The sequence below is a fragment of the Delphinus delphis genome, chromosome 14, assembly GCF_949987515.2.
Source record: "Delphinus delphis chromosome 14, mDelDel1.2, whole genome shotgun sequence".
NCBI lineage: Eukaryota > Metazoa > Chordata > Mammalia > Artiodactyla > Delphinidae > Delphinus > Delphinus delphis.
The window spans coordinates 59843325-59856399 of record NC_082696.1 but is presented as its reverse complement, the minus strand read 5'-3'; the positions used below and the strand labels follow the sequence as shown (position 1 = coordinate 59856399).

The 13075-nt window shown below is 34.1% G+C and overlaps 1 protein-coding gene across 1 annotated transcript in view; it reads right to left on the bottom strand.

Annotated features, from left to right (window-relative positions):
* The window catches only part of MMS22L (MMS22 like, DNA repair protein), a 139307-nt gene that overhangs the window by 94034 nt on the left and 32198 nt on the right, over positions 1–13075 (bottom strand). The window contains exons 10-11 of the mRNA XM_060030211.1: positions 11581–11757; positions 2762–2824 (exon numbers count right to left, since the gene is read on the bottom strand). Coding sequence (XP_059886194.1) covers positions 2762–2824; positions 11581–11757 — 240 coding nt within the window. The remainder of the gene's footprint in view (positions 1–2761; positions 2825–11580; positions 11758–13075) is intronic.

The window sequence follows — 13075 nt, the reverse complement described above, 5'->3', positions numbered from 1 at the left end:
CAAGTCCTTTAGGAAATTTTTAGGCTCAGCGGCCATGGCTCATGGGCCCAGCTGCTCCACAGTATGTGGGATCTTCCCGGACAGGGGCACAAACCCGTGTCCCCTTGCATCGGCAGGTGGACTCTCAACCACTGCACCACCAGGGAAACCCTCTCAGTCCTTTTTTAAAAGAATGCCTTCCTATCTTTATTTCAAAAGATTAAATGCAGGCATATTAAATTCGGGTATATTCCACATATCAAATTCTTTTATAGAACTAAAAATGAAAACATTTACTCTCTTAGCTTATTCTATACAAATGGCAATATAACAACTGTGGGTTCATTTTTTCTTTTTATGTATAACTGACTTGCCTATCAGAAATCACCAGGAGAATAAAATTTATTTGCAAGCTAAACAGTTAACTGTCAGTCTAACTGATGGGATTTTTTTAGGACTGGATAAAGAGAGTTAGACTTCAATATCTCGGGCAAGATCCTTCTGTCCAAGAAACACAAACATTTTGGATTAGTAATTAGAAGATTATTGTTCCACATTATTCAGAGCTAATCACATTCTGAGTGGTTTTTAGCCTTGGACTCTCCAAATTCTTTGACAAATGAAAAAAAATTTTTTTTAAATATTAGGCTTGCTTAGGATTTCTTCTTATACCCTTCTATGACCTTTGTTAGAAAACTGTTCTGTGATCTCATCAAATAATGAGGCTTTAAAAAGTAGGTAGCATAAAACTAAAAATCTCCCTTTTCATAAAAAAAAATAATGCTATTATAAAGGTAGAACAAATGTTTACTGTTAGCATTCACAAATATTAAATAGGATTACCTCTAAAAAATGTTTTTTAAAGCAAATACTTAACTATTCAGTTTAAGTAAAATTAAACAATATATGCTCTCTTTACTAACAAAGCTCAATGTCTGTTTCTGGAAATCCTCTCTGGCTAGAAAAAGATTTAGAACATTATTTGCTTAATTAAGACTACAGTGGAGTGCCCACCAATTTTATGTGAAGACTACTCTATATGTGAAACATATATATTTTTTAAATATTGTAAATGGACTCTTTCTTTCATTGTTGGAGATCAAGTCACAGCACGAGCATGGTCAGATTTTAATTTACCTCAGTGGGGGAAAACACATATAATCAAACTGATAGCTCTATCCAAACATATTATTTATTCTTTATGACCACCTACTGCACCCACAAAATTGGTTTCAGGAACTCCAGCAAGTAGTCCTATACTACTTATAAAATCTAATTTGATACAATCAAGGCATGACAAAATTGAGGTTACTAGAGAGAATGGACTGTTTTTTTCTACATATTATAATGACCTCTTCTCTTACAGGAAAGAGATTACTTTGACTTTATGCTAGACTTAAATTCACAGGGAAAGTTTCTTAGATTAGCTGTACTATCCTTGCTTCTCTGGTGACTGACTCGCCCCAGTTTTCTCAGGCCTTGTCTGGTTTTAGCACTGAAAGTCCCACATTTTGAGATACTCCAAGCCAGGTAAATCCAGATGGTCATCCTACCTACTTACAAGAATTAGTGATTTATCTTCAAAACAGCTTTAGGTGATACCATTAAAATACTGGATTAATAGCTGATGTAAATAATGGTGACCACTTTTTAGTGATTCTGTACATTCTAGAAGTAAAAAAATACATGTCTGAAACTTTTTGAGTTACTAAATCAGTATGTACTCAAAAAGAACATAGGAGAAAGCCAATGAAAATGATACAGAAAAAAGAAAATAAAAAAAATTTAGTGTTTGGGATAATAGCTCTTTTGTTCCTGATGCAACTTACGTATTCAGAGTTCTTTGGCATTCTAACCTAGAATTCTTAGTTCATAATTAGAAGATTCATACTATAAGTAAATATACTTATATTTTCACCTAAAAAAATTAAGAGTTAATATAGATAACAGGGAAAAAAATTTAAGATATTAAAATGATTTTCAAAGATATGGCTATAAAATAAATGTGTGTAGCAATCTTGTACTACCATATTTCTTTTTTATTCCTCTTCAAGTTTTTAACAATCTTCATTTCGTAACAGAAAAGGAGTCTATTTCCCAAATTAAAAAAATATTCTTTACTAAAATTTCCCCTTAAAATCTTACATAAATAACTTATGCTACAAAACTTTACAGAACTATAATACAATATGTTTAAAGATGTGACGAAGAGCACATTTAAAACTAAAAGGAGGTCAAATCTGACCTCTGGGCCATGAAACACTACATTAACCGTTCTGCAGAAAGAAAAATGATAAGGTGTGAAATGAGGACTCAGAAACTAGGACCTTATCAGTTAGAGTATGAGTCAAGCCTGTAAGACAAATTGCTCAGCAAGGCAAGTCACCTTCCTGCTGTGATGAGGATATAGCTGAATTTCCAATGCTACTGACTATCTCCCTCATCATGTCTACTAGACTTGATATCATGCAGTCAAGGAATGGCTTATAGTTCTGAAGCATCTGCTACTTATTTTGAATACATTTTTCAAAGTCACCAACCAGGTAACTATTATCTTTGTCCTTTAACTGGCAAGTCAGTGTTAAAATAAAAATCTTCAAAATAAAAACTATTGTACAAGGACCCTGCATTAACAAAGAATGATGATTCTATCTCAGACTTTTTATAAGTAAACTAAGTTTGTTATTTAAATCATTTTAACAGTTTGCTTGGTTATTATAAGTAAAATCTGTAACATAAAAATTTAGCAAAGCCCACAAACTGTCTCACTTTAAATGTGTACCTGAACATTGATGGACTTTTTCAGCAGTTCTTCTACAAAGTTCCAGTTTGATTCCATTTGTCTCTAGAAAGGGAGAAAATATTGCATTAAAATTACTGCTCTTAATTATTATTAAAATTATAAAGTAGCAAGTTAAGTGTGAAGTACATTTTCTACTATCATCAGATATCATTACAATTTCTTGACTGTCTAAAATTACTTTGGCAAAGAGTTAGTTTACAGACTTGGGAGAAAAAAATTTACAACTATTCCAATCCCATATAAACCTTATCAGGAGTGATTTTATCAAACAGTGGTACTTCTATAAAATTATAAATGTTTTAACAAATAATAAATTTTTGCTGTCAGATACAATCTAACAGGGGAAAAAAAAATCTTTAAGTATATTTTGGATTTTTTTATACCAGCGACTGCCCTTCTTTATTCTGTACTTTACTCAGCAGAGATTTTTACCTTTGTTTTATGCATAACAGCTTCAAGATGGTCTACTCTAGTAAACAAGTAACTAAAAATTTTATATAGAAAATTAAAAAAAAACTTTTACACACTGCTACCTCATTTAGCCAATGGTCACTTATCTGGCAAGCTCAACTATCCTGAAGACTCTCTATAATAAAGAAGAAAGCCAAAAAAGACTTTCACAAAGCCAACATATTTCACAAAGGCTAGGCACTGAGAACAATTCTACTTTTCCAAAGGGAAAGCCTGGAGGAACTTTTCACAGGATACCTAGTTCATTTGATACTCAGTTCTTAAAGGTTTGGATATGTGGATATCGGTCAAAATGAGAAGCAAAGAAAGAACCTCCAAGAAGCAGCAAGTAACAACTAGTTTCTGACAAGATAAGAATAAAAGGTGCAGAAGTTACCATAAGACTTCAGAAAACTAAGACACAGGCCTTAAAGAATAAAGGCAAAGAGCCTCATCTACCCTTCTCTCCGTGTTATAACAACTATGTTGTTCGTTGAACTCCAGTGACCAATACAAAGCTAAAGCATGTTCAATATTCTTGATTTTAAATGGCTGGATAATGTTCATGTAAGATGCTAACTACATAAAATCACTAAATAAATATTTCCTTAATAAAAGTGCCTAGTGACTGTGGTAGCCAGCCTCTAAGACAGCGCCCAGTATCCCCCTGTCTCCTAGTATTCATACCCTTATTTAATCCCCTCCCACAATGTACCAGACTTGGTCTGTTACCAACAGAATACCAATACTAGTAGAACTGATAGTATGTCACTTCCAAGATTAGAAGTCACTGAAGCGTCCATCTTAATGACAATCTCTCTCTTTGACTCCTGGGAAAAGCTATGCTATGAACAGGATCGAAGAAGCCCACATGATGAGTGACTGAAGCCTCCTGCCAAGGTGAGCGAGACTAGAAGTGATTCCTCCAGCCCCAGTCAGGTCTTCAGAGACTGAGGACCCAGGTGACAGCTTGACTATAACCTCATGAGATCCTGAGCCAGGAGCCCCTAGGCTCCTACTGGATGCCAGACCCTCAGGAACTGTGTGAGAAAATGTTTGTTTTAAGCTGCCAAATTTTGTTACTTATCAATAGATAACTAGTACAATGATACAGTTATTTTTAGAAAGGAATTATTGGTTTTTTGAAATACATTTATGTAAATAAAGTGAATGCAAAATATTTATAAGGAAAAAATATGTAGTAAAGAATATGGCCTTGCCCAAAGAGGTCTGGACTTTATCCTTGGTTTCTGGGAGGTAATCTCCGGGGCCCTTCGAATGTTTTGCCTGATAGGAGTATCTTTGTTTGCCCCTGGGCCTAGGGTCATAACTATTGTCTAACAATGTAACTGAGGGTGGAGGGTGGCCACACTCACACAGTCTTAGGGTAGGGCTAATTATACCTGAAAATCAACAATGTAACTTAGGCTGGGGGCTTTGGGTCCTGTATTATTTGACCTGAAGACTGAGCTCAACCATCATGTGGATGCAATCCATTATGCCTATGTAATGGAGCTCCAATAAAAACTCTGACCACTGCAGTTCAGGCAAGCTTCCCTGGTTAGAAATACTCCCTGCATACTGTCACACACTGATGCCAGGTGACAAAGGTGTCTCAACTCTATGGGGAGAGGACAACAGAAGCTCCACATTTGCTACTTTTCCTGGACTCTGCACTATGTACTCTTCCCTTTGCTAATTTTAATCTATATCCTTTCCCCATAATAAACCATAACTGTGAGTATAAAAGCTTTCAGGGAGTTCTGTGAGTCCACATAAATTACATGGCTCTGGGAATCCCCGAGCTTGTAATTAGCATCAGAAATGAGGTAGCCTTGAGGACTGTGCTCTAAAACTCTCTCAAAAAGGAGACCATTTTGTTCTAGCAATAGTATGTGTACATTGTGTTGGGGTCTTTACATTATTACTTCCTAAAATAAATCGTACCCAACTCATAGATAACACAATTAAGTCTCAGAAATGTCATGTACACAGAAGTCAGAGCATGAATCCAAATCCAAGTAGGTTTGGCTCCAAAGCCAGTGTTCCTTCCATTATACCATGCTATCAATAAATGAGTTTCTTTTTCTAACAAATTTTCCCTCAGCTTCCAGCAATCCACTTTTATATCATTCTTTATTAAGATAACATCACCACTAGTCCTAAATAATCACAAGCATGACAGGGTTGATGTATTTAGTTTTATAATTTGATAGGGCTAATGAGTATATTTTGGTTATTCTAGCAATCTGAATCACACAAATCAGAGAGAAGTAGTATGATTCTCAGCCAGAGAATTTCAACTCTATTCAATAGTACTGTGGTTATAATCTAAAACAAAAATAAACCACAATTCAGAGGAAAGAATGGCAACTATATCATGCCCAAATCAAGTCTAAGTGGGAAAATATGTATAAAAGGGTAACATATTTTTCTTCCACAGGGAAACTTAACTTTGAGCAGCTACGGTATTTTTTTTTTTTTTTTTCTGTATACTAAGTTGTAGTATAGAAAGGAGGTAACAGTCATCAATTTGGGGCTATGTTTTATATTTCTTATCCCACTATTAAAATGAAGACACTCACTTAAGCTTCAGCACAGGTGGTATTTCCACCGGAAATATAAAATAGACACCCCACTCTCCACTTACAGCCGACTAGGTAACCTGGAGCAACTCTCATTTTAAGGTTGTATTTCACACCTTTCATCTAGTCACCATTTCAGATATTTCAAAGAAATGCATCAGCTAGCCTCACTGACTGCACTATGTTCTGGGCAGGGAAAGCACTGTTAAAATGATCCCTGCAATGTCCCAAAGTAATTTTTCTCTTTAAACTATATTTGCTTTTAAAATAGATGTCTGGGATTGTAAGAGGCTAACACACTCTCATCAGGAACAAACAAGGATGGCCACTCTCACTACTTTTATTCAACATAGTTTTGGAAGTCCTAGCCACAGCAATCAGAAAAGAAAAATAAATAAAGGGAGTCCAAATTGGAAAAGAAGAAGTAAAACTGGCACTGTCTGCAGATGACATGATACTATACATAAAAAATCCTAAAGACGTTACCACAAAACTACTAGAGCTCATCAATGAATCTGGTAAAGTTGCAAGATATTAATATACAGAGATCTGTTGCATTTGTACACACTAACAATGAAAAATCATAAAGAGAAATTAAGGGAACAACCCCACTTACCATTGTATCAAAAGAAATAAAATAATTAGGAATAAACCCACCTAAGGTGGCAAAAGACCTGTACTCCAAAAACTATAAGATGTTGATAGAAGAAACTGAAGATGACAGAAACAGATGGAAAGATATATGGTGTTCTTGGATTGGAAGAAATCAATAGTTAAAACGACCATACTACCCAAAGCAATCTACAGATTCAGTGCAATCCTTATCAAATTACCAATAGCATTTTTCACAGAACTGGAACAAAAAGTTTTTTAATTTGTATGGAAACACAAAAGACCCTGAATAGCCAAAACAATCTTGAGATAGAAGAATGGAGCCAGAGGAATCATGCTCCCTAACTTTAGACTATATTACATAGCTACAGTAATCAGAACAGTATGGTACTGGCACAGAAACAGACACATAGTTCAGTGGAACAGGATAGACGGCCCAGAAATAAACCCACACACTTATGGTCTTTTCTTTGAAATTAATCTATGACAAAGGAAGCCAGAATATACAATGAAGAAAAGACAGTCTCTTCAACAAGTGGTTCTGGGAAAACTGGGCAGCTACATGTAAAAGAATGAAACTAGAACATTCTCTAACACCATATACAAAAATAAACTCAAAATGGATTAAAGACCTAAATGTAAGACCAGACACTACAAAACTCCTAGAGGAAAACATAGGAGGAACACTCTTTGACATAAATCACAGCAATATTTTTTTGGATCCGTCTCCTAGAGTAATGGAAACAAAAGCAAAAATAAACAAATGGAACCTAATTAAACTTAAAAGCTTTTGCACAGCAAAGGAAACCATAAACAAAATGAAGACAACCTACAGAATGGGAGAAAATATTTGCAAATGATGCTATAAAAAAGGGATTAATTTCCAAAATATACCAACAACTCAATATCAAAAAACCAAACAACCCAATCAAAAATTGAGCAGACAACCTATGTAGGCATTTCTTCAAAGAAGACATACAGATGGCCATCAGACACATGAAAAGATGTTCAACATCACTAATTATTAGAGAAATACAAACCAAAACTATAATGAGGTATCACCTCACAAGTCAGAATTGCCATCATCAAAAAGTCTACAAATAATAAACACTGGAGAGGGTATGCAGAAAAGAGAACCCTCCTACACTCTTGGTGGGAATGTAAATTGGTGCAGCCACTATGGAGAACAGTATGGAGGATCCTTAAAAAACTAAAAATAGAACTACCATATGATCCAGCAATCCCACTCCAGATACATGCACCCCAATGTTCAGTGCAGCAGTACCTACAATAGCCAAGACACGGAAGCAACCTAAATGTCCATCAACAGATGAATGGATAAAGATGTGCTGTGTGTGTCTGTGTATATATATGTATACATATATATACACAGACACACACACAATGGAATTTTTACTCAGCCATAAAAAAAAGAATGAAATAATGCCATTTCCAGCAATATGGATGGACCTATAAGTCAGAGAAAGACAAATATTATATGATATCACTTATATGTGGAATCTTAAAAAAAAAATACAATGAACTTATTTACAAAACAGAAATAGACTTACAGACACAGAAAACGAACTTATGGTTACCAAAGGGGAAAGAGGGGGAGATTATAAATTGGGACTGTGGGATTAATGGATACACACTACTATACATAAAATAGATAAACAAGGACCTACTGTATAGCACAGGGAACTATATTCAATATCTTGTAACAACCTATAATGGAAAAGAATGTGAAAAAGAATATATATAACTGAATCACTTTGCTATACCCTTGAAACACTGTACATTTCAATTAAAAAAATAAATAGAAACAAAATAGATGACTGGGATTGTAAGAGTTTAACACACTCTTATCGAGGTTGGGAGAAAAGCATTAAACAGAAATATATAAAAATCTAAAGTCTCTAGTATGAGAAGTGAGATACCAAATTTTCCTTAAAGGCCTGTGTTAAGGAATTGGCAACTTCTGTGATTTAAATCCACATACAGCAAAAATCCAATTTACGAAAAGTTAAAAAAAATTAACCATATCTCAAACCTATTTAAAATATAAAGATTTCACATTAACCTTCAGGGCAAAAGCAGTTCACATTTAAAAACTGAAACATCTCTATGATTATCACAAGACTAGCAGTATTTCTCTGCTGCAGAACATATGACTAACTATTATTACTTCATATCCTCCTCTCACACCAGATTACTCTTTAGTGGAATAACGCATGCTTAATGCATAACCATTTTCTATATGGTAGCTGGCTATGCTAATACATCATAAGGAGAAAAAAAGAATTCAGATAATTTTCAAAATTCTGACCTAAGTATATCTCAGAAACAAATTAAAATCCTATATAATCTCTCTGAAAGAATGAGTCAATACACCTTTATGTTCATAGATTAAAATGATTATATGATTTATAAACCAAATTGAGACACTTCTGAGAATAAAAGGGAACAAACGAACCAGATGGGATGAGGGGAAAATGGGCATAAACTGGGACTGTCCCTGGCAGACTGGTACACATGGTTATGCTACCAGAGACCTATTCATGAGAGGAAGTTCTCAGAAAGTTTCTCATATCAAATTTATCTAAGCGATAAAAAATAGGGTGATATTTAACCACTGTGTACCTCAGTTTCTTTACCTGTAAAATGGATATAATATTAACTTCTTGCCTACTGCATAACACTTCATTGAGATAAAAACCAAATAGTCACTCTGAGATATTAAACACTTTGCAAATGCAATATGCTAAAGGTATCACCCCTAATGAAGACTATCATTAACTGGAGAACTTAAGTTTTTGTTTTTGTTTTTGTTTTGCAGTACGCGGGCCTCTCACTGTTGTGGCCTCTCCCGTTGCGGAGCACAGGCTCCGGACACGCAGGCTCAGCGGCCATGGCTCACGAGTCTAGCCACTCCACGGCATGTGGGATCTCCCCAGACCGGGGCACGAACCCGTGTCCCCTGCATAGGCAGGCGGACTCTCAACCACTGCGCCACCAGGGAAGCCCTCAAGTTTTTCTTTTAAAGACATTAAGAAGTCAAGAAACGTTTGAAACTCTCTGAAGACTCATGAATAAAGGCAAAGTCTATTTTACATATACACATACACATTACACATCTTTATTATTTTATCATATGAAAGGTTTTTTTCCCAAATACCATGGCTCTCTTTCCTCTTAAAACCTTCTATATAATTTTAAAAATTAAGATTGAAAAAAAAAATATGTTTCTTGGCAAAAGAAAACCATAAAGGAACTGCTGACAAATATTAAAAGACAAAGGTTAAGCTATTTTAAATACAGAGAATTCTTTCACTATCTTGATCCAGAGCTAATAAAAGCAATAATGTCCTACGGAGTTCCCTCTATGAAACTGAAGAGTGATTTCAGCAATGCAACATAGGGTGGTTGTACCAATACAATTCAAAACTACAATAGTAATACTAATGATATATATTAACGTGGCTAGATTACCTACCATACTGGGAGCATGTGGGGGTTGATATCAACCACTATTGAAATGTACCACTCACTCAAATAAGTGTTAATGGCAGATCCAGCAAGCATTAATAACATGAAAGCACATTCCTTGAAGCAAAAGGCAGTACAATCTATTTCATGTGTATCCTATCACGGGCACCTATTATTATGATGGCCACTCAGTAGGAACTCAGAAGTGCTTACCTAATTACCCTATTTATTTACACTGCAGAAATATGTATTTGGAAGAATTAAGGTTGGGTGGTAAGAGAAATAAAAATGCTTATGTAAAGACCTTTGAATTATAGATAAATTTTTTGAGTTCTTTCATTGTTGTTCTAGTATTTTAAGAACTAAAAGATGTGAAACATAACCATATTAACTCCGTTATAATACTCAATGAAAGGAATACTAAAGTAATAATGGCATTTATCAGTTACCATATATCAGTATGGGAAGGACTCATGTGCATAAACAAAGGACATATGATCCTTCTGAGAAGTTCATTCTATTGATCTTATTGATCTCTCTCAATGAATTGGTAGAATGCTTAAATACATCGATACTGAGCTGTGTGTGGACTTCTCAGAGCACTTTCTGACTTATCTTACTATATCTTGTGATCTCTTAAAGGACCGTTTATTACTAGGGAATCACTCAGAGGACCTCTAAGGCCCTTTCTCCGTTTCTAGGACACTATGTCAATACTAACTGACCCTCAGATTCCACGGATGATGTCTGGGCTCTGTCCAGTATTCCAGAAAGAGGAAAATCTGTGAAGTCCATAAAGGAACATGTTTCATAAAGCAAACGTTCCCATACCTGATAAGAGTATGAGATCCAAAGGACTTTTTAAAAATAAGAATTTCCAAACTCCAGACCAGATTACAGTACTAAAACAGGATCTCTAGATTTAAGAAATCTGAATTTTTAGAAACTCACAGATAGGCCTGTTGATCAGCCAGGCTTGTTAACCACTGCCAGAAAAAAAAGACAAATTTTGAAAATACAGACATGCTTATTTTATGGAACTGATGGGTTGATATAATACTATGTTACTTCTGAACATGGAAGAAGTTATATACAAATAGGGTTTCAGATAAATACACCTACCAGCTGATTTTATTTCATAGGGATTTTAAAATAACACTGAAAAAATGTTTCTAACTAGAAATTAATATACTAGTTAAAATCTCTGTCTTTTTACATGAAGTAACTTCATCGTTGTTTAACAGATTAAAATATCTTCACAAAAATCTTCTCTAATTCATTTCTAGAGATGTAGGCTTTCCCTTTGGCAATCTTAAAGATTTTAGAACTAGAAGAAATCTGAACAGAACAATCCAGTCCCATGATTTCTGGATGAGAGAACAGAGGCCCAGAAAGGTTTAAGTAATTTATTAACAGTCACAAAGCTACTTAGTAGCAGGCCAGGACTAGATCCCAAGTCTTTTCCCTAAACAAACAGTAAAAACAAAGATTATCATTTTCAAGATGTTTACAGAAAGGTTTACAGCTTCTAGATTCAGAAGCTGAGTTGATTTCTGTAGGATTATAATCTGATTTTTATTGTTTCTCCTCACTTGCTAATTTGCCTACAAAAAGTACATATTGATTGATAATACAAGAAAGTTTGAAAAAATAAAATCTTACCATTTCATCCGGTATTCCATGGCGATCAAACTGATAAAATGATGCTACATGAGCAATCATCCACCAACTAAAACCCAATGGATCCCTGGGCTGGATTACAGGCACAGAAGGTCTTCTTCGGTCATTTGATTTTTCAAAGAGCGTTTTAAGTACTTTATTCAACCAGTTCCAAAATGACTGTAGAAAAAGAGGTATTATGATTCAATTAAATTTAGACACTTATCCAATAACCTGTGATTTGGGTTTTTTTCCTTAATTTTTGTAAGGAAATATAGACACAAAAGAGAATACAAAACACATATATAAAACTTAGAGAATAATAAAAATACCCAGGTTAAAAATTAGAAAATGACTAGGTCCTACAGTTTCCACAATCATATCTTCTCCCATCCAGGAGTAACAATTATTATATATTCTGACTTCTATAATATATCATTCCCTAGTTTTTTAAGTTTTGCCACATAGATATACATGCCTCGATCACATATTGTTTGGCTTCACCTGTTTTGTTTTTTTTTTTTAATGTGTTTGTATTCTTACGCAGCTTGTTTCTATTCTTTGGTAACTTACTTCTTTTCCTCAATATTATATTTGTGAGATTTACCCATATTAGTGAGTATAGCCATAGTTCATCAGAGTATTCCAATATATGACTATAAGATAAACTATTTACCTAATTTACTACTGTTGAACATTTGATGGGTTTTAGTAAGATTTTTTTCTAGGTATTTGTCCATTTTATATAAATATTTGATATTATCAGATATTTTAATATCTGCAGAGTTTGAAGGCATGTTACCATTTTCATTTCTAGTACTGACTTGTAATCATCTCAAGAAAGATTAGCCAATTTTAGTAATTTTTTTGAAGAACCAACTTTTGGCTGTTTTGATCTTTCAATTTTTTGATCATCTTTGTTGTTTTCAATTTCATAAATTTGTGTTAGTCTTATTTACTACCTTTTATTTTCTTTGGGTTTACTATATAGGAATTATTTCCCCTAACTTCTTATAATGAATTCTTAGCTCATTAATTTTAACTTCTTTTCCTCTAACATTTGTATTTAAAGTTATATATTTCCCACTAATTATATCTTTAGCTGTAGTCCCAAAGCTTTAATTAGTAGTATGTTATCATTTACTTCAAGATATTTTATAATTTCCATTATAACTTCTTTCACCTATGGGTTATTTAGAAATGCATTTCAGTATTTCTAAGCATATGTGTATTTCTTCTCTTTGTAGTTCTGTCAGTGTTTATTTTCTACATTTAACAGCATATTACTAGCCACATAAAATTTAAATATATTTTATCTTCCTGGTGAATTGGACCTTTAATCAGCATGAAATGACTTAATGCTTTCGTTGGTTTTAAGTTTAATTTTCTCCAATATTAGTTTAATACATTACCTTTCTTATATCTTTTTTCTATCAATTCTAAATCCTTCTGAATTTTGTTTTAGATTCTCTCTTACAAACAGCTTACAGTCTGACAG